At 26.7% G+C, this 23,889-nt stretch overlaps 1 protein-coding gene across 1 annotated transcript in view; it reads left to right on the top strand.

Moving 5' to 3' along the window:
* Nucleotides 1–23,889, top strand: part of LOC129611022 (uncharacterized) — a 149,391-nt gene that overhangs the window by 87,553 nt on the left and 37,949 nt on the right. The window contains exons 5-7 of the mRNA XM_055523927.1: nt 11,356–11,488; nt 18,221–18,364; nt 23,250–23,450. Of these exons, the coding sequence (XP_055379902.1) occupies nt 11,356–11,488; nt 18,221–18,364; nt 23,250–23,450 (478 nt within the window). The remainder of the gene's footprint in view (nt 1–11,355; nt 11,489–18,220; nt 18,365–23,249; nt 23,451–23,889) is intronic.

The following is a 23,889-nucleotide window of genomic DNA, read 5'->3' on the forward strand; positions in this document are numbered from 1 at the left end:
ATATATAATTTAATCAAAATCGGTTCAGCAGAACTTGAGATACACTTGCCCTTAATTTTTTATGTCGCATTGGAAAACTTACATTTTTAAGTTGATATTTTATTATTGTAAGTAAGAAAAAGAACAAAATAGCAAAGTCCTCTGCCGCTCTCTTTTGTAACGTAATTCCTAAGCCAAAGAAAAAGTAAACAGTGATAAAAAGCACAAATAAGTTAATAAGAATAAGGAATAAAAACTGTGGAAAAATCAGTAAGTGCCTCAGTGAACTATTTTATAATTTTTTCTTAAAAAATACAAAAAAACAAAAAATTACAAAGAATTTAATGAATTTTTTTTCTTAAATAACGAAAGAAAAATCAATAAAAGTATTGATAATAGTTTTTATTCCCCATTCCACTTGTAAAATAATTTGACTAATTAAATTCCTTTGTAAAGAAGTGAAATTTATTAAGGAATTTTACTTTACCTTACGGCTAAATACTTTACTTTTTTGTTATAACCATATTTTTTACTGACCGTATTGTGTAAACAATAGGTAGGTTATGTGATGGCAACAAATTTTGCATATCGAGTTTTCGGTGGGAACGTACTTCTCCATAGTAGGGAAGTGTAAATAAACTATTTTTAGAAACCTGTCGGTCTGTCGGTCTGTCGGTCTGTCGGTCTGTCGGTCTGTCCGTCTGTCGGTCTGTGTGTGCACGCGTGTATCTCAAGTTCGGCTGAACCGATTTTGATGAAATTTTATATGTAAGTTTGTTTCCACCATGGCACGGATCGATCAACTTTTGGTATATATCAGGCCTCGGGAACTGCACTTTTTAGCGGGCCTGTTTTACATTTTTGAACATTTTGAAGAAAGTATTCAACCGATTTACTTGAAATTTCATATATAAGCTCAGCTCGACCGTCCGCAAAAATTCGTATGTTTTGGAAGAAATCAGACATCGGCAACTAGACGTTTACTACGGGCCAAATATACATTTTTGTGTATATAAAGAGAAATAATCAACCGATATCATTGAAATTTAATATATGAACTCCTCGTATTAAAACAATGAACATATAAATTTTTTGGAAAGATCAGGGCTCGAAAACGGATTTGCGGGCCGATTTTACATTTTTCACCATTTTGAAGAAAGTATTCAAGCGATTTACTTGAAATTTCATATATAAGTTTTGCTCGCTCATACGCAAAAATTCCTAACTTTTGGAAGAAATCAGGCATCAGCAACTGGTCGTTTACTACGGGCCAAATATACATTTTTGTGTATTTAAAGAGAAATAATCAACCGATTTCACTGAAATTTAATATATGAATTCCTCATATTAAAGCAATGAACATATAAATTTTTTGGAAAGATCAGGGCTCGAGAACTGATTTGCGGGCCGATTTTACATTTTGCGCCATATCCACAGAACAAATTGATGGAATTTCTTAAAATTTGATATTTGAGTTTTGGTTGTTATCGAAACTAACTGGCGAGCATTTCAGGGAATTCGGGTAGCACAAAGCGAAACTCTACTAAGAGCCAAATTTACATTTTTCTAAGTATGTTAAGTATAAGCTTACTAATGTCCTAAAAATTGGAAAGAAGTATTTAACAGACATTTTTATAATATTCTGTAACACTTTCATTTAACTAGACAATACACAATGCGGTCGGTTATGTGCTGACCACATCAGATTTTTTTGTATGGCAACAAAAAGAAAATAAGTATATAGATTAAAAGTTGAAATATTAAAAAAAAAACCATCTACAATAATTATTTATGGCATTCCAAGTATAAACGGGAAAATTTTGTAATAATTTCAAAAAAAAAGAATTTCTTTTTAAATTACCCACCATAAATCAAAACACCCTATCTAGTTTTAAATAACATTTCTTGGCAAAAAATTTCTTTCATTGCACAGTAAAAGCAACGCTTGAACCTTTATTATTCTTTATAAACTTTTCAAAGTACTTTGATTACAAAATGATAGTACTGTTATAATTAAAGTTTAAAGTACGCAAACAAAACTGTAGACATTTAACCATTTAATTTAGAATTTCTTATAATGTAAAAAAATCTGATGTGATCAGCACATAACCGAGCGCAATGTACATTTCCTAGTTAAGTGAAAGTATGACAGAAGATTATGAAAATGCATTTTGAAAAGTTCCCTTCAAGGAACGTAAGGAAGTTACTTCTAGTTAATATACCTAGAAAAGTGTGCACACACAGACCGACTGACCGATATCTCTCTAAAAGTAGTTTATTTACACGTCCTTATTATGGAATAATGCGTTCCCACAGCCAAAATTTAGTGCCATCACCTTATCGTATACATTGCGGTCGTAGTAATATATAAGTGCGTAGTTTAAAAATTTGCCAAACTTGTTCAAAGCTTGATTGTTGCCTATTATAAATTTATTTTTCATTATTTATTAGGAAATAACGTGGTTCATTCAATCTAGTTTTCAATAAATTACTTAAGATATGAATAATTAATTTTACTCTGTTCGTCTGTCCGTCTGTCCGTGTGTCTGTTTATAAAACTTCAACACACTTTACTAAAAACTTACTTCAGTAGAACAAACACAGAAAAGCAGTAGACGGCTTCTTCTACCGCAGCATATCATACTTGAACTTTAAAAAAACAAAATTTACCGACATGTAAAACCCTTTTTTTCCAAATTTTTGATGTCGTTTTTCTTCTAGACTCCAGGTTGTAAAAGTCTGAAATTTTAACAGCTTTCAGACGTTAATGATAAACTTCATTTCCTTGAAAAAACATTATTTTGTATCTCCACCAACCTCAAGTTATCGCCTTTTGAAATTTGTAAAATTTAAAATTTTGGAACCTTATATTTCCGAAAGTGCATCCCTTCTCAAATTTCTATAAATGCTTTCTGCTAATGGAAAATGTCATGCCATTAAAAATATAATTACCTTAACTCATGCATTTGATCCTTAAAATAGAGCATTATGTTAACACCTCTTTAAATTTGTTTTCGCTTTATTTCAAGGACTGCATGTTTACCCTAAATGTATGCAATCCTTGAAGTAGGTTCATATATGAATGAAAGTAATTTTAAAATTGTAATATATAACTCGTTTGTACCGCTTCGTAACTGTGCAACAATAGTTTTTTTTTAATCACGTATTTTTCTTCATTAATTTTTAATATTTTTATGCTGATTTCATTGCTCGCCATTTATAAAATAATCCTATGGTTTAAATATTTTAATTTTCCAATATCAAAAAAAATTCTTTCAAATATGTATGGTATTACATAATAATTTTAAATAACAATTACACTTAAGGTCATTCAAATGAAAAGAAAAGAAACTGCTGTAACACTTGGAAATTATATTTTTTCTTTAACATTGAATTAGACAATTAATTTAACCACATTAGATTGATAGACATTTGCACCTTTCATTAACTTTTCCTATTGATCTCTATTATATTAGACATGTACCATTTCTTAGTGTTTGATTAAGGTTTCGTATTTAATAAAATTAAAGTAAAAAGTAATAAAATGATAAGTATATTTTTGAAGAGCGCAAAAAAAAGCTTAATTTTTCAAAAATTTTTCATGTGTAAATACCATGATAAGTTTTATGACCTTTTTTGTGAATGCGTACTTACTGTGTGTAAATGTGTAGTCTAAGTACCAAAAAATAATTTCATTCACAATAGTTCGTTGGTTTTATTTACTTTATATATCATTTAACTTTTCATGTCCTTGTTTTTTTTTTTTTTGAAAAATATAACAAAAAAAATTTTGATTTATTCTGAATTTGATTTGATTATTGTTACCTTATACCGAAAATTAATTGTTAATTGTGGAACTGTTATCATAATTAAACGTGCAATGAATTTTCGAGAGATATGTAGGACAATGCACTGTTTTTAGTGTTATATGGTTGATATAAAATCGTAACGGGTTTCAGCTTACTATCAATTTAACTTAATTCGTTCCTGATGCTGAACTTCCTCAATACTAATTGAAAAAAAAATTCACAATAAATCTGCATTTTTATTCACTGTTTGTTACATTTCCATGTTTTAAGAAATTGTTAAATTACTTGGATTGTAATTTATTTTAAAAATTGCAATTACTTATCATATCCAACCTTAAAATTCTAAAATATTTTTTGTGAACTAAATTATCGTGGAAATTCCATTGTGTCGGTCACTATGAAATATGGATTGTGTTTTATTTACTACCTTTTTCTGTTTTATATACATATATACATAATGTACATGTGTGAATGTAGATGTCTATTTTACAAAATACCTGTAAAATGTTCTAATAAAATTTTCCATTTGAAATGAAATACTTTTATGACTTCTTTTGAAAATTTCATCTTTTGCTGATTTTTGTGTAAATTAATTTAAAACGTAAACTTTAATGTTAATAAGAAAATATATCATGTATGTACATATATATGTAGATATAAGACAGCCTGTGTAAAATGTGAATAAAAAACGAAAAGCTAATTTTCTATTCACTTAAGTGATGCAATGAATAAAGTTCAGTAGCGTAAAAGAAAACTGGAAGAATAAACTTTAAGTGCAAATAGACATTAAAATATTTTCGCTTAAAGCCCATGGGGCAAAATTTATGATAGTAACGCAATATGGTATATAAAGAAATGAAAATGAAATGCTGTTAAAACTTTTTTTATGAGTTTTTTTAAAGGTTTCATTTGGTTTTTCTTCAATTGAAAAAGATATATGACACATTTTACTTATTACACTTGATATTTAAACGAGAGTTGTGTATCCAAAGTTCAGCTTCATTAATCCACTAAAAAATATGTCATATCATTGCATACATTTAGGAGGATTAAAAAAATGTTTTTAGTTTCGATACAACAAGTTGCCAAATAATAGGATTTTTGGGATTTTGTGCAGGTGCTAAACCTTTGAGAAGGGTGGAGGTAGGTTAAAATGTTTTTAAAAGAAATTAGTTTTTACCAAATATCTATTTACGTTTAAGATTTTAGCTATCAATCTTTAAGGATGTAAAAGTTTCGAAAACAGGTAAACAGATAGACGGATGGACGGACAGTGTGAAAAAATTAAGTATTTTTTCAAATGTGTTTTGGGAAAATGCTAAAAATGAAGAAAAATGAAATTGTACTTTCCGACGCTAAAAAAATGTACAAAGTTCTGTAAACTTTATATATTTTGGACTAATTATAAAATGTTGACTAAATTTTAGCCATATTAAATCTAATTAATGATCAAACTATAATACTCGTAAAATATTAAAATGAATATTGAATGATTAGGTTACATGCAAAAAATTTATGTGTCATTTAACTATAATTACGTAAAATAATTTTGTCTTGCCCTTCAGTTCGTTTTTAATGTCCTTACACTCGTCATCTCAAAACAGCTTTTTTTAACATTTCGTTACAAAAATTTCTTATCAATTAACAAATAGCTAATCTCAAATTCTTTGCCATATTAAAATTAAAATATTGCAAGGCATCGCGATTTGTTATTTCACTAGAAATAAATTTAAATTTTATTGGAATTTTTACATAATAAAATATGCATAAAAATTTTGTACACATATTCAACAAAAAAAAAATAAATAAAATGTCCTCAAGGAAAACCACTGTCACAAGAATCTAACAGTTTCTTCCGTTTCCTTTGCAAAATTTATTTTTTTATTATTTTTTTAAAGTGTAAAATAAAAAAAAAACTATATGCCTTCTCAACTTTAGGAATGTCTCAATACGTCAAATTTGCAAACTAGTCAACGGTCCGTCACTGCTTATTTTAAAAGACTTAGAACAAATTTAAATTAAGATGTACTTGTTTAAATTGCAAACTTGTTATTTATTGAATTTGGCCAATTCTGACACTGGCACAATTATTTCAGTTTTTATTTTTCGCTTTAGTTTTTACAAAATTCAATGAGTTCTTAGTGTTAAATATAGCACGAAGAAGACACAGTGGGTTAAGGGTATTATTAAAAATTTGCGATATTCATAATAACTTTCGAAAAACAAAAAATATTTTATTTTAAAGAGAAAATTTTTAGTGTGGTATTAAAATTAATAATTCAGAATTTTAATTCCCGTTTGTCTATAGTGGGGTGTGGTTTATCTAAAGTTTCATAGTTTATAAAAATGAAAAATTTCAATTCCATTGGGATCCCAGGTGATCACATTAAATTTATTTAAAAAATAAAATCATGTAGAAAAATGGAATAACTTTTTAATTGGGCTGCATTTTTGGTGCAGTAGTATGAAATTATATTAAAAGTTGTTTGTAAAATTTAATTTTAATAGCTTTTGACGCCTTTCATTGCGCTTAAAATTTAAATAAGAAGTTGCAACAGATTTAAAATCAAATATAAGAGGTTTTTTCTTTATTTTACATTTCATTTGGTTTTTATGCCTTCATTTATAAATTAGATTTTTTTTAATAGGAGTATCTTAAATACAAATAACAGGATCGATGAATTACTTCCTGGAAATGGCAAATAATAATTTATTTACTGACGGCATTATACGCATTTCTCCTTAATAGGGAAGCGTAAATAAATTATTTTTAAAGTGATGTTGGTCGGTCTGTCTTTGCGTGGAGGCGTGTTTCTCAAGTTCGGCTGAACCGATATTTTATGTATGAGTTCACGTTGGCTATGTTTGAGTTTTTTTTGCTAGTTAATCAACTTTTTGGATATAATAGGTCTCGGTAATTGGGCTTTTTACGAGTTGAGTTTTCATTTTTGATTATATTTAACAATAGTCAGCATATTAAGTTCAAATATTAGGCTTTCAGGGATTTATAAAGTTGGGTCAAATCAATGGTTTGTATTGTAGCACTTTTCCCTTCAACAATTGAAAATACTGCTTCTAAATACAGTCTATGTATACCTACCACACTATTAAAATTATTTCATTCATATACGAAACTATTTCACTAAGGATTGCATACATTTAGGATGAACTTTATGCAGTCTTTGAATAAAGTAAAAATTAATTTAAAGAGGGGTTAACATAATGCTCAACTTTAAGGGTTAATTGTGTGAGTTAAGAAAAAAAATCTGATGTGGTCAGCACATAACCGACCGCATTGTGTATTGTCTAGTTAAGTGAAAGTGTTACAGAATATTATAAAAATGTCTGTAAATACTTTTTTCCAATTTTTAGGACATTAGTAAGCTTATAGTTAACATACCTAGAAAAATGTAAATTTGGCTCTTAGTAGAGTTTCGCTTTGTGCTACCCAAATTCCCTGAAATGCTCGCCAGTTAGTTTCGGTAACAACCAGAACTCAAACGGACGGACAGAGTGAAACTAATAAGCACTTTTTTTCAAAAATTTTTTGAAAAAGTGCTAAAAAAGGAGAAAACAACATTTGATATTCTAAGCACATAAACCGCCATGAGTGTATTGGCCCTGGGGAATTTTTATTTTAAAAGCAGAAGTTTAAAAGAAGGCTACTTTAGTGGAAGTGTTGCACCATATTAAATAAAATTAAAACAGAAAAATATATTTTTACAAATTCTGAGAAAGTTAGTAATTTTTTAAACAATACCTATATCCAGAAAAAAACAGTTTCGGTTGTTACTAGTGGCCCGTATTCTACGCAATCCGTCATATGGCTAAAATAGACTAAGATATCTTGTTTTTTTTCTGGAAATACAATAAACATGATGTATTTTAAATTTATATGCTTATTACATGTAGAAATCTATGTAGAAATTTTCAGGAGCATCTGCATAATTTTGAAATGAAACAAATTTGTGGCAAGGACATTATAAGAGTATATGCAATATGATGTCCAATAATATGTAAAGAAAACTTATATAAAGTGTTATTTGAAATTTAATATGGTTTTCAACTTTTAGATGCCATCTGCACATATTGAATGCTACAATTTTAGCATGCTTTTACAAATATAAATATTTATAAAAACATTATGTGGAGGTTAAGGGAACAATATGTATGTTGCACTAGATTTTCCAAAGTTTTTTATTGATTTTTTCTGTCACAGATTGTTGCTAAGATTTTGAAACGCGTGTTAGAAACAAATTTATTTTGGTAGAACAGAAATAAAAAAGTTTATTTAATTTTTTTTATCTATAAAATTTTTTTTTTGTATTTTTAAAATTTAAGGTATTTTTTTTTTTAAATTATTTTCCATTTCAGTGTTCAAAGTGTAGTTTGAATAAAATTTATATAATGCATATATTCGAATACTCCAGAAGGTAATTGAAAAAATTGTATATTAGATCGTATGAGTTTTTGGCCAGGTTTTTTATTGGCCTTTTTACACTGCTGTTACTATACATACATTTTCAAAATTTATCATGTATTCCTAATCATTTTCAATATATTCTGAATATTTTAAAGTTAAATGCCTATCATTCGATTAACTGTTTTAGTCGTGAATTTTAAGAAGCTACGCTTCAAAGAAATTGCTTTAAATATTTTTATATAAAATTTCCAGGCACTTTTGATGGGTTTTTGAGTCATCAATGAATATAGCAATAAATAATGTAAATCTGTAGTAGCAATAATTGCCAAAAAAATATTATTTATGTTCTGCACTATCATAACCCGCGGGCCTTTTGTAATTTGTTGTTTGTATTTTTTTTTTACATATAAAACGCATTGATGTGTTCCATGCGAACTTTAAATAATTGATCTTTCAAATAAATTTATATTGCCAGATTATTTGTATTAGTACACAATAATCCATAGATTAGTATAATTTAATATAAAATTTCACAAAGATTTCAAAATGTTATTGTGTTGCCATTTATACTGTATTCATAAATTGATGAAGCATAAACATATTGTGTCGGACCAAATGTAATTTTCATTTTCGAATCAAATTTCATTAAAAATTCATAAACTTAATTTTTTAATAAAATAAATTTTCAAATTAGATAATTTATATTTTATTATTTACTTTTCAGATTAATAATTCATATTTTAATTAAATTTCTAAATAAACCTTTAAAATGCCAATTTGGCATTTTTGTTACATACATAATTTATATATGTACATACTTTTGTAGACATAAAATATGTAGAGATTTACTTGTTTATATATACATCATCTTATAGAACTGCAGTGTATCTTATAGAACTGCAGTGCTATATATACCATTGTATAGGTTTTCATAAGTAGACAAAACTTTTGTATGCATACGGTGTTCGCAGCTTAACAGTTACGGGGCTTAAAGTAAATTTCGACTGATTTTTTTACTTTTCGAAATTTCAAAAATAACTCCGTACCTGTAAAACACAGGCGCATAATTAAATATAATTTGGAAGCCTCACATTCATAAGGGCTTTCTTATGAATATCTACATTAGTTACAATCTGTTCATATTTCAGAATCACACGACTTTAAAGTACGAAAATGTTGAAATTTTAACTTCTCGTTTTTAACAACGGTAATTTTCTAGCTAACGTAACATTGAAGTTTCCTCCAATTTTAGCACAGCTCGTGTCCTTATCTACTGGCCTTTAATTTGGTGTGTTGATCTTCCTAACGGTTCGGAGTTATTAAGAAAAATAGAGTACTGCAAATGTTATTTTGTACTAAATTTGTTTCTACAATGACTTGGAAAAATGTACAACAACCGTTTAAAATAACGTCTTTCTTTTATGCAAATATTCAATTTAAAAGCCGAGTTTCTCTCACATTTGCAAAAATTAATGACCCAGAGAAAATCATGTGTTGCCTGCCTCTCATTGATATAGCCCTGTAGGTCAGTTTTGATTTCAATAATCTTTTGAGATTATAAAATCAATTTTGTGCTTAAATTCAGTTTTATAACACTAGCAGAAAAATGTGGATGAAATTTTTACATTAAACTTGTCCAAAATGGCGAATATTAATAACAAAAACAATATAGGATTTAGAATATCGTTCATTTCAACAAAAAGTTTATATATATTTTACTGTGTAAGCTTTCAGATGAAATTTGTATTAAGTGTTGCATTAATATTTTACTATTAATGCTACATCTAATAATACATATCGCAATTTGATCGTGTAACAGTCAATTTATTTGTGATCACAGGCGTGGTTGTTTACAAAAAGTTTTAATACTTTTGTGTTTTTAGTGAATATTTATGGGAAAGTAGTAAAAGGAAGTAAAACACAACAAATTATAGTTTTGAATATGAAGTAAAAACATCCAACAAATAAAAACTTGCGCATGTTTAGTATATAAACTGTTATCGAAAATTCACGTTAAAGTTTTGTCGGCCAACATATACGAACATACATGACTACTATGCACTTTTGATTTGAAAATGTTCGCAGCATGGTATTTGTTAGAAATAGTATGAAATTTTTATTAAATAATAAATTTTCACTAGGGTAGATGTAATTATAATTTTTTTTACAAATGCCCTTTTTCAAATGCACATAGTGTGCCTAATAAAAGTAAGGCATTGAATAAAAGTATTGGAAACTTACGAAAGGCAATTTTTGGAACAAAGAGCTTTAAATTTCATTATTTACATCAGCAATTTGTAAGTTTTGTAGTTGATTTTTGTAAATTACATAAAATCTTTTTTCACACTATTGACTTTAGCTGCTTTTAAATAGTTTTAATGTGATTTAAAAAAAAAAGAGAAAAAATAGAGTTGACCTTGCCAACTCTGTGATACCCGTACGAATTTGTTATGCTATGTGCAAAAAACGAGAAAGAATGTGTACTATTCTTGTTTTTCTGAAATTGAAAAATTGGTTACTTATTATGATCAGTTGTGTATTTGTAATAAAATTAGTAAACATAAAATTAATTGGAAGATTATAGACTGAATACATTAAATTTACGTTTATTTAATTCAAAATCTATTGTGTCCAGTTTATCCACAATTTTACTACCATGTATTATTAAATTAAGTTAGAAAATCAAATAAAGATTTGTGAAAAATTCATTCCATTGTATATACATATAATTTTCCTTTTAAATGACCTCATAACTGTTTAGTGTCGTTAAAGGAAAAAGTTTAGCTTCTTAACAAAACAAAAATAAAAAATAAATGCCTTCAATGAATTTATTTTCAATAATCTGTAAATAAAATTTTATTTTATTTTGAAACAATTTACATTATAGATAAAAGGATAAATAAAGAGATAAAAAGAAATGTGTGAATTTCTGTACTTTAATAAGAAAACAATTTTTTCAATTCTAGAATTCTTTAGTCATTTGCAAATCATATAACCTTTTGTGCTTCTATTGCTTTTCGTTTTTGTTTAATAATGATAGACAAGTATTATAATTTTAATCGATATTCGCTTTGAGAAAGAAAGAATGACTATTATATTTTATTTCTATATTAAATTCGATTTCAATTTTATTTCTTTTTACAGGGGAACATCTGGAATTGATATTGACTTGAGACGTGTAGATATTGATCAATGCCCACAGAGATACGTGCCTGGAACGACAACACCATTAAATATTTTCGCAGGAACAGACAAGTGTAAACAACGTACAACAATGGTAAGCAATAAACGTGATTTAATTTAAGTTCGGTAAATTATCCTTTTGAATTCACTTACAAATTTATATATAAATATACGTTTCATTTTTACAATATTTAGTAATATACATACATATGTATATATATATAAATAACACAAATGTGCCATTTGCATGCGTGTATTCATCAATGACAAGTTTGATATATGATGTGTGTGCTCTATTTGTACGTCTTATATAATATCATAGAAGCATTAAATCGTAACCTTTAAAGAATAAATCACAGCTCCATAAAATATTTAATTTTAATACCATTACGTTAAGTCAAAGTAACATGGTATATAGGAAGTATTCTGTAAAATTTAAACTGTTAAGAATTTAATTTTAAAAATATACAATTTATTTTATACGGTAAAAAGTATAAAACGAACCTTAAAATGGAAAAACGAAATTGCTTCTACTTTTTTAATGTGTTAAATTATTAAAATTTCAAAAAGACCCCATTGAGAATTCAGTTGATATGTAAAATTTTATGATGATTAAGTTTTTAAGGGATGAAAAAATGCAAAATGTGAATAAGATGAAAAGCAATTTTTTTGATTGCTTCAGAAAAAATATTAAAGAATATTGAATGAGAAAAAAAAATTTTTTAACTTTTCAAAATTTAAATAGAGTTGTTAAAGATAAACAAGAAGAAAATAAGAACACATCTGAATGATGGTACCTTCTCGCTTAAAACTTTCACAACCATGTAAAGTAAACAGAATATTTAAAATCAAAGTATTGCAATTCTTAATAACCTAACGAATATTTTTCAACTTCAATTTTTATTGATTAACTTAAAGAAAGTGTTACTCGTCGGAACAGAATGAAATGAAATATTCATTCAATACCGTAAAATACATACGAGTAATAAAAAAGGAATTGTTTTCATATCAATTTAAAAAATCTGATGTTTATTGTCTAGTCATGAAAAATATTGCTCAAAATTTTAAAAACACTTTTTAAACACTTCTTCTTAATTTTAAGAGGGTTAAGCTTTTAGTTAACGTACCTAGAAAAATGTAAATTTGGTTCTTAGTATAGAGTTTGGTTTTGTCCCATACGAGTTCCCTGAAAAGCTTACCAGTTAGTTTCGGTAACAAGCAGTACCCAAATTTTAAATTTCAAAAAATTCCATCATTAGTTCGGTAGACATGGTAAAAAATGTTAAATCGACCCAGAAATATCATCGAAAACACTTAATCAACGCCCTCACGCGACATATGAATTTTGTGGAGAATTGTTTAGTTTTTACTTAGTATGAAGTTATATGTAAATTATAAATTCATATACGAAGTAGATATTATAACAATTTTCAAAAAAATTTTGCTATAAAAGTAGATATTATAAAAATTGAAAAACAAATTTGAAATTTATTGTACACCATCCAAGTTGTGATTAAAGAAGGAAAAATGAAAGTACTCGTTTAATATGCAATAAGATTCTACAAAATCGATTTTAAAATTGGTCAAATTCAACAGCAAAATATATTTCAGTTAAAAAATAATTGTTTTTCTTGTTGAGGGAGGGAGGTACTCTTATTGAGGAGAGGAAATGCTTAATTTAAATTAAACCAGTTTCGGATACAACATAAAAATCACACAATGTTTGAATTGTGTAGGTTTTTACACTGCAATCCAAACATTTTGCCAAGAAAAAACTACAAATGTATGTAATATGTAGAGAAATAATAATCAAGAGCTAATATTTGGCTTGTTTGAGGAAAATTCAATTATGCCAACATATTTCATGCCAATGGTTTTTTTAGAAACCATATTAAATTCATATTTTTTGTATCGAAGAAAAAGTCGTTTAAAATATCAGAGTGTCTCGTCAGAAGTTATCGCTTTATCGTCGTTATATTAAAAGAATCTACATGACATTGTGAATTTGAAAGATGATATGTGAATATTTAATATTTTCGTTACAATGGTTTCTTATGTCAGAATTTTCTCTTATATTTATTTATAAGAACTTGCTTTCATATTTGCAAGTAATGCATAAAACATTTAAATTCAAGGAAAATATGCATAAATTTTTACAAAATCTGTCATTTAGTTCCTTAAATATGGTAAAAACAGGAAACCTGTTCTCGACGAAAATTCTGTTTTGAGCCATGTCAATGACTAGTCAATAGTTTTAATAACCAAAGTTGAAATATTAAATTTCAAGAAAATTTCAAAAATTTCGTGGAAAGTTCGATGACTTTTTAGGAAATTTTCCGACGAAGCTTCCATTGATATTTCCTAAAAGTATTCAAAACTTTAAAATTTAATATGACCGTTCTCTTCAAGTCAGAGTTTCTGAACTAAATTCGAAATTCACGGGCGTCGTCCGCAGTACATTTTTATGTTTAAAATTATATGAATTTCATTAAATTTGTAAAAATAAAAATATTATTATTGCTGCACATGGTCTTTTTTATATTCTAAATAAATTTTATGTTATAAGGCAACGATTTACGACTTTTAGCCTTGATATTGCAGACCATTTATTATCAAAAGCAATATTACCAGATTACAATACACGAGGACAGCCTGGCGATACTACACTTCGATTACAGGCTAGCAATTGGGGTGATTTTCCAGGACGCAGTTAGCTTGTTAGTTGCAGTTAATTTCTATAAAAGAGAAGCAATATTTTATTATTATATATTAATGAAATTAAATATTTTATTAGGTTTTATATCAAGAATTTTCTTTCTTTCATCTTAATTTCATTATTACTTAAAGTCTTTCAATTTATATTTCAATCTTTATTTTTCAATACTATTTAATACTATTATTACTTAATAAACCTGTATTACAAAAGAAATAGTTTGTAGTTTTATATAAATAGGTTAAATAAAAACAAAAATAGCTATGTTTTATTTTATGACAATTTCACTCATATAATTGCGCTAAATTTAAATGTCTGCACTATTCTTCGAGATTTAATCGAAAGTCAAGGGGTTATATTATTTGTTACGCATGATAATTTCTTTGGCAGACTTTTGAGGGCTGTTTTTATTACAAACTTAATATATGATTACTCCTTTACGAATATTCGGAGCAGAATTTTAATAATTTGGAATTGATTATATCACATTTGTAATATTCTGAATCTCAGAACTACGATCGAAATTCATGATGAGGCTGAATATTTCTCGATTAGTCGTTAATGCACTTCAACTTTTTCAACAAAATTAATACTATTGATATTATTCCGAAATGAATGCAACAAAGTATTGTACTAAATCTTTTTTTGGACTTGAAAATATTTTTTCTTTTAAATATGTTCAAAAAATAGGAATCCTAAATAAATTAGGAGTAGAAAAGTTAGAGGAAATCATACCTCCTATTAAATATACGAGTATTATCATAAAATAATTATGTATTAAAAAATGATCCATAGAAAACAAATTGCATATGTAAGAGTAAGAGAAATCAGAATGTGTAACATTTTTAGAGTAGCAAAAGGTACTGCTATTATTTTTTAACAAGATCTTTAGAATTTTAACAATTATTGGGCTCTAGATTTCTAAAATATTGCTCAAATGCATATCGTATCTAGGTTCGAAAACATTTATATAATTATAAGGAAAATTAACCAAATCGATAATACCCACAGCTATGTTATTAAATCTACTTCCTCAGGTTTTGGAAAAAAAATACATTTGAATTATATTGCGTCATTTCTGCTTTAAGTTCTTAAAAATATTATTACCGACCTTATGCATACAATTAGAGAGGTTATTTGATAACACAAAATTTTGCATATCGAGATTTTGGTAAAAACGCACTTTTCCATGTTAGGAAAGCGTAAAAAAAATATTTTCAAAGAGTTTGTCGGTCCGTGTGTGCGCACGTATATCTCAAGTTCGGCGTTTTTAATCAAATTTTATATTTGAGTTTATTTCAATTTTTTATATGTGAGTTATATGTGAGTGTATCAGGGCTTGGAAACCAAACTAGGGGCCAATGCCACATTTTCTACCATATCTATCGAACTAATTGATGGAATTCCTTGAAATTTAATATTTGAGTTCTGTTTGTTACCGAAACTAACTGGCGAACTTTTTAGGGAATTCGTATGGCACAAAGCGAAACTCTACTAAGAGCCACATTTACAACTTCCTAGGTACATATGTTAACTAAAATACTTTCACAAAACCAGGCAATACGCATTGTATTCCATTGTGTTCTGATCACATCAGATTTTTTCTAGTTATTACGACATTATTAATTGAAATGACTATAAAATTAATAATCAGATTAATCAATAAAAATAATTTAATGACTATAAATAACAATAGCTGGCATAAAATATTACGATAGTTTTATTAGTTCAAAAATATAAATTATTTTTAACGGCTTCAAATCATTTAGTAATACCAAAATAAATATGTGGCACGCTATTGTTGCGCCGTTATAATATACGTATTTAAGTTACAGGATTGAAATTGTGAACAAAAGTGATTGGATTATGAATTAAATTAAATTATACTACCCCAATACATGCATAAATAGCTATAGAAAAAACACACACATTATGCAAAGTTAAAAAAAATCTAATAATTTATAAAACATAACATATAGACTACTAAAATATAATATAAATAAAGTTGGGTCAAACCAATGGTTTGTATTGTAGCACTTTTCCCTTCAACAAGTGAAAATTCTGTTTTTAAATACAGTTTATGTACACCTATCACACTAATAAAATTATTTCCATTCATATACAAAACTATTTCTAGGATTGCCTATATTTAGGATGAACGATTTATGCAGTCTTTGAAATAAAGCAAAAAGTAATATAAAGTTGGGTTAACACAATGCTCGATTATAAGGTTTAATTGTGTGAGTTAAGAAAAATAATTATATTTTTTTATGTCATGGAATTTACCGTTAGCTTTTTGCATTTATAGAAATTTGAAAAAGCTTGCGGTTTCGGAAATATAGGGCATCAAAAATTCAAATTTTACAAATTTCAAGAGGCGATAACTTGAGAGGGGGTGGAGATGGAAAAAAAATTTCTTCTAACGAAATGAACTATTTGTTAATGTCTAAAAGTTCCTGAAATTTTAAGCTTCTACAGGCTGGGGTCTAGAAGAAAAATGGCCATTTTGTTTTTCTAAAGTTTAACTATAGTATACCGCGCCAGGGCACGCAAGCAACTACCTTTCTGCGTTTGCAAAATTTCAAATATGCTTATGGTTTCATTGCAACAAATAGTTAAAAAAGATCATTTTTAGGGTTTTGGTGGGGTATAACTTCTAGAGGGGGGGAGCTAGGTAATAATTTTATTCTACAGAAATAAATTTCTAGTAAAGATCTATGTACGTATTAAATTTCAGCTATCTTCAAGGGTGTAGAAGTTTTGTAACGAAAACAAGGACGGACGGACGAACGGACGGACAGAGTGAAACTAATAAGCACTTTTTTCAAAAATTTTTTGGAAAAGTGCTAAATACTACAAAATTTTTGTAATGAAATCTGACAAATTTTAAGTACTGGCAAAGGAATTAGCTACAAAACGCTATCTTTTTGTATTAAAATCTATAGATTTGCATATAACATAATGTAAGTATAAAAATTCCTTTGTAACAATAAAAAAATCTCCACAGTATACGCATGCAAAACTATGTACGTGTAAAGCAATAACATTTTATACATAATATGAAAATAGTTTTTTGCATATACATATACGTTTCGAGCTTGACTGATTTGGAAGTTTATTTATTCATTCGATAATCCATTATGAATCTAAATATACGTATTTATGTATATTAAATTAAATTAACTTATATAAATACAGCTTGTTTAGTAATTTCCCCAGCCATAACTAATATATTCGTAAACAAATCATTAGAACATTAAAAAATATACTCTATATTATGTATGTATATGTATACACTCATGCTGTTATTGGGAGAATGCGAGAAAAAAATATCTGTTTCTTTAAAATCGGCCGAATTCGAATTAGAAAAATGCTATCATTTAGGGTTTTATAATATTTATGAACCTGGATTTAGTGTTTTATGGTATAAAAATAAGATGGCTTGTTCTCCATATGAAATTCTCAGTAACTCTTTATTGCGTTCTATCCGTTACACTGGAAATAACAGCAAGTAATGATTCTTCACCTCTTTCAATGCGCTTGTTTTAGTAAAATTAATGTAGCTATTGCATATTGATTGAAATAATGCATTTTATGGGAAATTATACCATAAAATTTATTAAAATAAAAAATAGTTTTCGTGTAAAATTAAATAAGTTAGGATTTTCTTAGGTTAAATGATTGAGTTCAAGCATAAACTAGCTTTTTTTCAATAGAATTATTCTACCTTAGTGATTCGTCGGATTCAGAAAATTCATTATAGATCTTAAAATTTTCTATTATGGATGCTGTGAGGATGTTTTCAGTTGAACAATAATATCATATCAATTGAAAAATCCAATTGTAAATTGATCAGTAATATTATTTCACTTGAAAATAAATTTTTAATATATTTACCATCGCTATATGCAAACAATAGGGATAAAAGTTATGCAATTTTATTAGAAAATGTCGAACTTTCAATTTTGCAAATTATTTTGTTGCTTTTTCATCAAAAATTTCGAGAAATTATGACAACAAATTTATGAAAAAAACACTCTGTATAACTAATTTTCTTTTAAATTTTTCTTTTTATATGCATATATATTTTTTTATTTACCGTATTTTGAATAGTGCTTACCAATTCCTGGATTGGGATTTCGTCGTGGCTCATATAAATGTGTATGTCGTAAAGGATTTTATTATCCGGATACAACTGCTTCGCAAAAATATTTTAATGGAAGTGTTCTGGAAGAAGAATATGAAAAATTAATGCTGGTATGTAACTAAGTAAAATATTTATATTCTATTATTGCCATAAAGTAAATATAGTGATGGATCTTGAACATATTAAGTATATACATATGTAAATTTATATTGTATAATATGTATTTTAAGAGTTGTATATTAAGGCATGGTAGCGGTTCATATGTACTAATAATAATAATAACACTGACGTATATATTGTTTTATGACAACGAATAATAAAAACCCAAATAAAAATGGAAATATAATATTAATTTATATGGATATGATTTTGATTATAATTATGACACTGAGTTCTTATGAGGGGTGAATATAATCATATATTTGTATGTATATCATACATATTCATAAATAACAATAATTTTTTATTTCATTGTATTCATACATTTTGTGTTACAGTATTTGTAATACTATAATAATAATAATTGAATGTTATGTGTGTGCTCGATTCTGAAACATGTACTCGTATGAATGATTTTATTACTATCATTCATTACTGTAATACAATTCATTTGACAGTTAACATAAAAATGGAAAAATGGTGATGAGAATGTTTGGTGAAATAATAAAAATAATAATAATTATTATTATTGAAATTTAAATTTCCATATAGAAGATTTTTTAATTTTTTATCTATAAAATAAACAAATTTTTTTTATGATGTTCAAAAAAAAGCAAATATGCAATTATGTGGATATTATTAAGTTCAAACTCAAAATTTATAATGCTGGAAAAATTTTATCTCGTTAATTTGACCGATATTTTTCATTTATGGTCTTCTTAACGCTTAAATTTTCGAAAGCATTTTTATAAGATTTCTAAAAGAAGACAAATATTAAGGCATTCAAGCAAAATTTCAATGTGTTAGAATTCAACTGTGTTACAGTTAAAATCAGAAGTAAGACAACTTTCTCATAATTTGTATTTTAGAAATTTTAAAAATGTTTAAAACTTCGGTATAAAATTTCTTTAAAAAAAATTTTTTTCCGTTAATTGTCGAATCTATATTTCTAAATAATTTTGAAACAAATTGCTCATTCGTTTCCTCCTATTTCTTCTATATTCTATATAAGAAAGACAGCTAAAACTTGAAAGCTGTATTGGTAAAAAATAAGCAATAAATATTTCTCCTTTACTTCCTTTGAGGAAATTATAAGTTTTTGCGTCTTAAAAATGTCATATTTACAAATTTAGTTAAATCAGACATTTTACTTATTCTATTTAAAAAATCTCTAATAATCTGTTAAGATGTTGGATTTAGTTTTTAAAATTACCATTGCTTAATTGTTTTATTACAATAGAAGATTGTTTAAAACTATATATCTACTAATAAACCCGATGATTGGCTTCTATTACGAGTAATTAGACGAAAAATTGTAAAGTATTATTTTAGCAAAAAAAGAAGAAAACAAAGTTCTGTTTTGTTTTGGATTAAATTTGCAAATTTGGAAACAATTTAATTCATTTATTTATTCAGCATTTTGATAATAAAAACAGTGTTTGAAAAAAATTATAACTTTTTAAGGGGATTAAGAAAAAATTAAATAAACAAATTAAATAAAAAAAATGTTTCTAATAAATATTAATATGTTGCCGTTTTTTTATGAACATAACAAAAAAATTCCAATCAAAATTTTATAATTTGCTTAACAATTAAATTAAACAATAAAATTCTTATAAAATTATGTAAGTAATGTGCGAATGTGTTACCATTCGTGCATGTTATATGAGTACATTATGTATAGGTACATCACATATTTTAACGATTATTTTTACAAAATAAAGTTTTTTCGAAATTAAATATTAACGAATTTTATATTGTTGCAAAAAAGAGTCTGAAAATTTTATTTTGTTATAAAACAAATCCAATACAAGTATATAAAACGTTAAAAACTTGAAGGAATATCATAATTTAATCTTTGTGTTAAAACGACACCCAAATCGGTTCACTAATTTCGTACATCCAACATGCTAGGGTAAACATGAAATTACTTTGAGGAAATATACGAATATGGAATGATACCTGATCGTAAAACAGAGAAAACTGAAATAAAATGAATATGTTTTGTACCTATGATGAATGTAATAATAATGAACTGATTATGAAATTATTTATTTTGTGCGGCAAAAGTAATTAGCAATTTTAATTGAAACTTACCAATTATTGCTTCTGTTACGACGCAGGTTTTGAGCATAAAAAGCACATACCTTTTAGTTGAATTATACCATATCGATCCTGCGTAAAAGGTTTAATCTATTCCTTCATATATTTGGTATTTGGATTTTAATTTGCTATTAACCAATGCTCCTCTGCTTTGTATATGGGCATAATCAGCAATTATACCAAGTTTTTATGAAATTCATCAAAATTATTTTCATCAAGCTGACCTTAAGTTCAAGTGGTGCAAACTTATTATTGTAAACAAAAATCATTTATTTGGTGAAAACCTTGGGTATAGTCGTAAAGTAATCGACACAGCATTGATGGGTAATCATGTAAAAATCATGTGCGAAAATGCATCAGTACGGTAATGCTTTAAAGTTTGGTGTCCAAAAATGTCAAAAATACGCATCGTGTGCGCATCATATTAAATCAACTGTGCATCAATTTAAATTGATGGGAAATTTTTTAATGGAAGCTAAGAAGCAAATAATTTATTATTTTAACTCTTATTGAGTTATTGAGTTATTATTGAGTTAATAACTAATAAAGTTAATTATTTCTTTATGCACGGTATTAATATTTTTAAAAGTTCCATTAAATTGAAAAATCCAAAACTTAATTAATATTAAAAAATTTTTTTAAATAGATTTTCAGTTGTTAATAATTTTAATACTTTTACACAAAACTTTTTTAAAATAAACGCCAAAAAACATATGATTTAGAAAGTGTTTAAAAAGTCAAAATAATATTGCATCAGCAAGGTAAACGCATCACATCGGTATAATATCAGCAAGTTTTTTTTAAATTGATGCTGCATTGATGCACATTTTTGATTACTTTTCGATTATACTCCTTATCACGAGTAATTGTCTTGTTTCATAAAATGGATATACATATTCTAAGTCATTCATAACTCGTTCTCCTTGATTTTTGTTGTATCCCAAGGGAAGTTGTGCTGCAAAATTTGATTAAATAGCTGATCTTAATCATACTCCTTTTCGCTTTGCATACAAAATATGTAAAATACATACTGGTCCTTGCCTTAAGTGTATTTATATTTTTTTGTTTTTTATAGGGATTAACCAATATTTTGAAAGCTACTGAAAATTTCAAAACAAGTCAGTATTGTTTTAAAAGGTAGTATCATTTTGTTGATTATGCCAATTTTTCTCGAAATATACACAAAATCTTGCATTGAATTTTTCGCTGCTTTTTGTCCTTTTTTTTGCTTAAAGCAAAAATCTATATTTAATAATTTTGAATGTTATACGACATTAAAAGTTTTTAGTACGACATTTAGAGATAATCTATATTTTGAAAAACCCTGCATTAATAAAGGCGAATTGATGAACCAACAGGTTGTTTATATTCAATAATATTATGCAACAGATAATGTCACTGAAAATGTTTAGTAACGTCAATTTGAAGAATAACTATTTTAAAATCCAAAGTGCATTTTGTATTTTGTTGTCCTCTTTAAAAAGTGAATATTGAAAAATAATTCAGACAGAAAAAACTGAGTTTGGCTCGTTTATTATATTTCATTTCCATTATATAAGTACAATAACATCATACGACACATACAATAGCAGTATATAAATTCTATAAACTATTCCTCTACTACTTTTTTGTATTTATTCTGAATTTCTTACAATGTAATGAATTTAGAATAAACCCATTTTAATTACTTACATTAAATACTTACACAGTTTTATTTTTAGTTGCAAACCTTTTATTGCAAAAATTAGCATACCACTTATTATGCATTTGTAAAAATGAATGTAATTACATATTTAAATATTTAAAGCTGTCTTTTACTTTCTGAGCATCGACCCAAGTTAAAACTTTACCAATACAATTCCAAATTTTTTTATAATTAAAATTAAAACAGAAAAATTTGCTTTACACAGACAACAGTTCTTTAATTGAATATTTAAAACAGCATGCAATTACAAAACATCTAATTTATTTCCAAATGAAAATTTAATATTATTTACCTAGGTGAAAAATGAGTTGACAAAGAAAATTCGTTTTCCGTGTTAAATTACCATTTGAAAAATTATATCTAACATAATACATGCAAAACACATGTACATGTAAGCAATACTGTAGAAAAATTAACATTGCTATGCTCGATTAACGCTGTAAAAGTTCTTAAATTGTCGTTTTATATTGTACAAAAAATCCTTTATTCTTTAATTTAACGTCTCTATGTGCATTCTTTGATGAAAATTTACTTTTATTGTTATTGCTTACCTGTAAATATGCAATTTAAGTTCTCTAAAGGGAAAAACAAAAAAAATAAACAAAAGTATAAACAGAAAATTTTCTTTTCAGTAATTAAGGATTTCCTTGCTTGCATTCTTTATTCCTTTTATTTCTGTATGCCGCATTTAAAAATAACACTAATGTTAGTTCAGATAATATACAACAGGACTCTTATACATATGTATACATAAATAAAAAAAACGCAAAAATAAACATAAAATAACAAGGTCCTTGTCCAATTGTTATAAAAAAATTAAATTGGGTTTTTTCTTTTTTTCCTTTACTTTTTATTTACACTTTAAACGATGCAACTTTTAAACAAAATACACGTGTATTGCGATGAAAATGTGTGATGATGACACAATAACAACGGCAATATAAAAATAACAAAAACAATATTATAATAATGATGTTGATGTCTGCGATGGTTCATGATGATGTTGATGTTGTTGAATAAATCAAAAGGGTGATAACTCTACTTATAGTAAACCATTTACATATGAGTGTTTACCATGTGCTGAAGGATGCGATTATTGTGAGGATGCTTCACCTTGTGTTGCTGCACTTAATTGGCCTATGAGGACTAGTATACTTGTATTAGCATGTGCTGTTATCGGATTTTTACCGCCAGCAGCATGGTTTACCTTCCGTTATCAACAAGTAAAGGTAAGAATAGAGTTTTATATATGTTTGCATTTATAATTATATACGAACATTATTTTTTAACCAGAAATAAATTAATGGTTTACTTTAATCATTGTATGCATGGTTTACGTAGTTAAAAGATACGGGTTTTATGTAAATTAAACATTTAAGATTTAAATATCTAAACAAGATGAGGGAGTTAATGTAAATATGTGTTTTTTGTTGTTCCGCTATTAATTGAAGCACTTATATGAAGTACCTCTGGACTCTCATGCATTTCAGAAATTTTAATTATTTATTATTACTTAATAGTGTTTGTAATATTATAATTAATTTGAAATTTGTTGAAATCGTGTGAGACAATTAGTGCTTTCAGTGATTGTTATCATTCCTCATACACACATGAGTACTTGTAACACAAGTATATAGAATATTATAAACCAGGACTGCTCTCAATTAA

Source organism: Condylostylus longicornis, unplaced genomic scaffold (genome assembly GCF_029603195.1).
Source record: "Condylostylus longicornis isolate FDR11 unplaced genomic scaffold, ASM2960319v2 ptg000048l, whole genome shotgun sequence".
Classification (NCBI taxonomy): Eukaryota; Metazoa; Arthropoda; class Insecta; order Diptera; family Dolichopodidae; genus Condylostylus; species Condylostylus longicornis.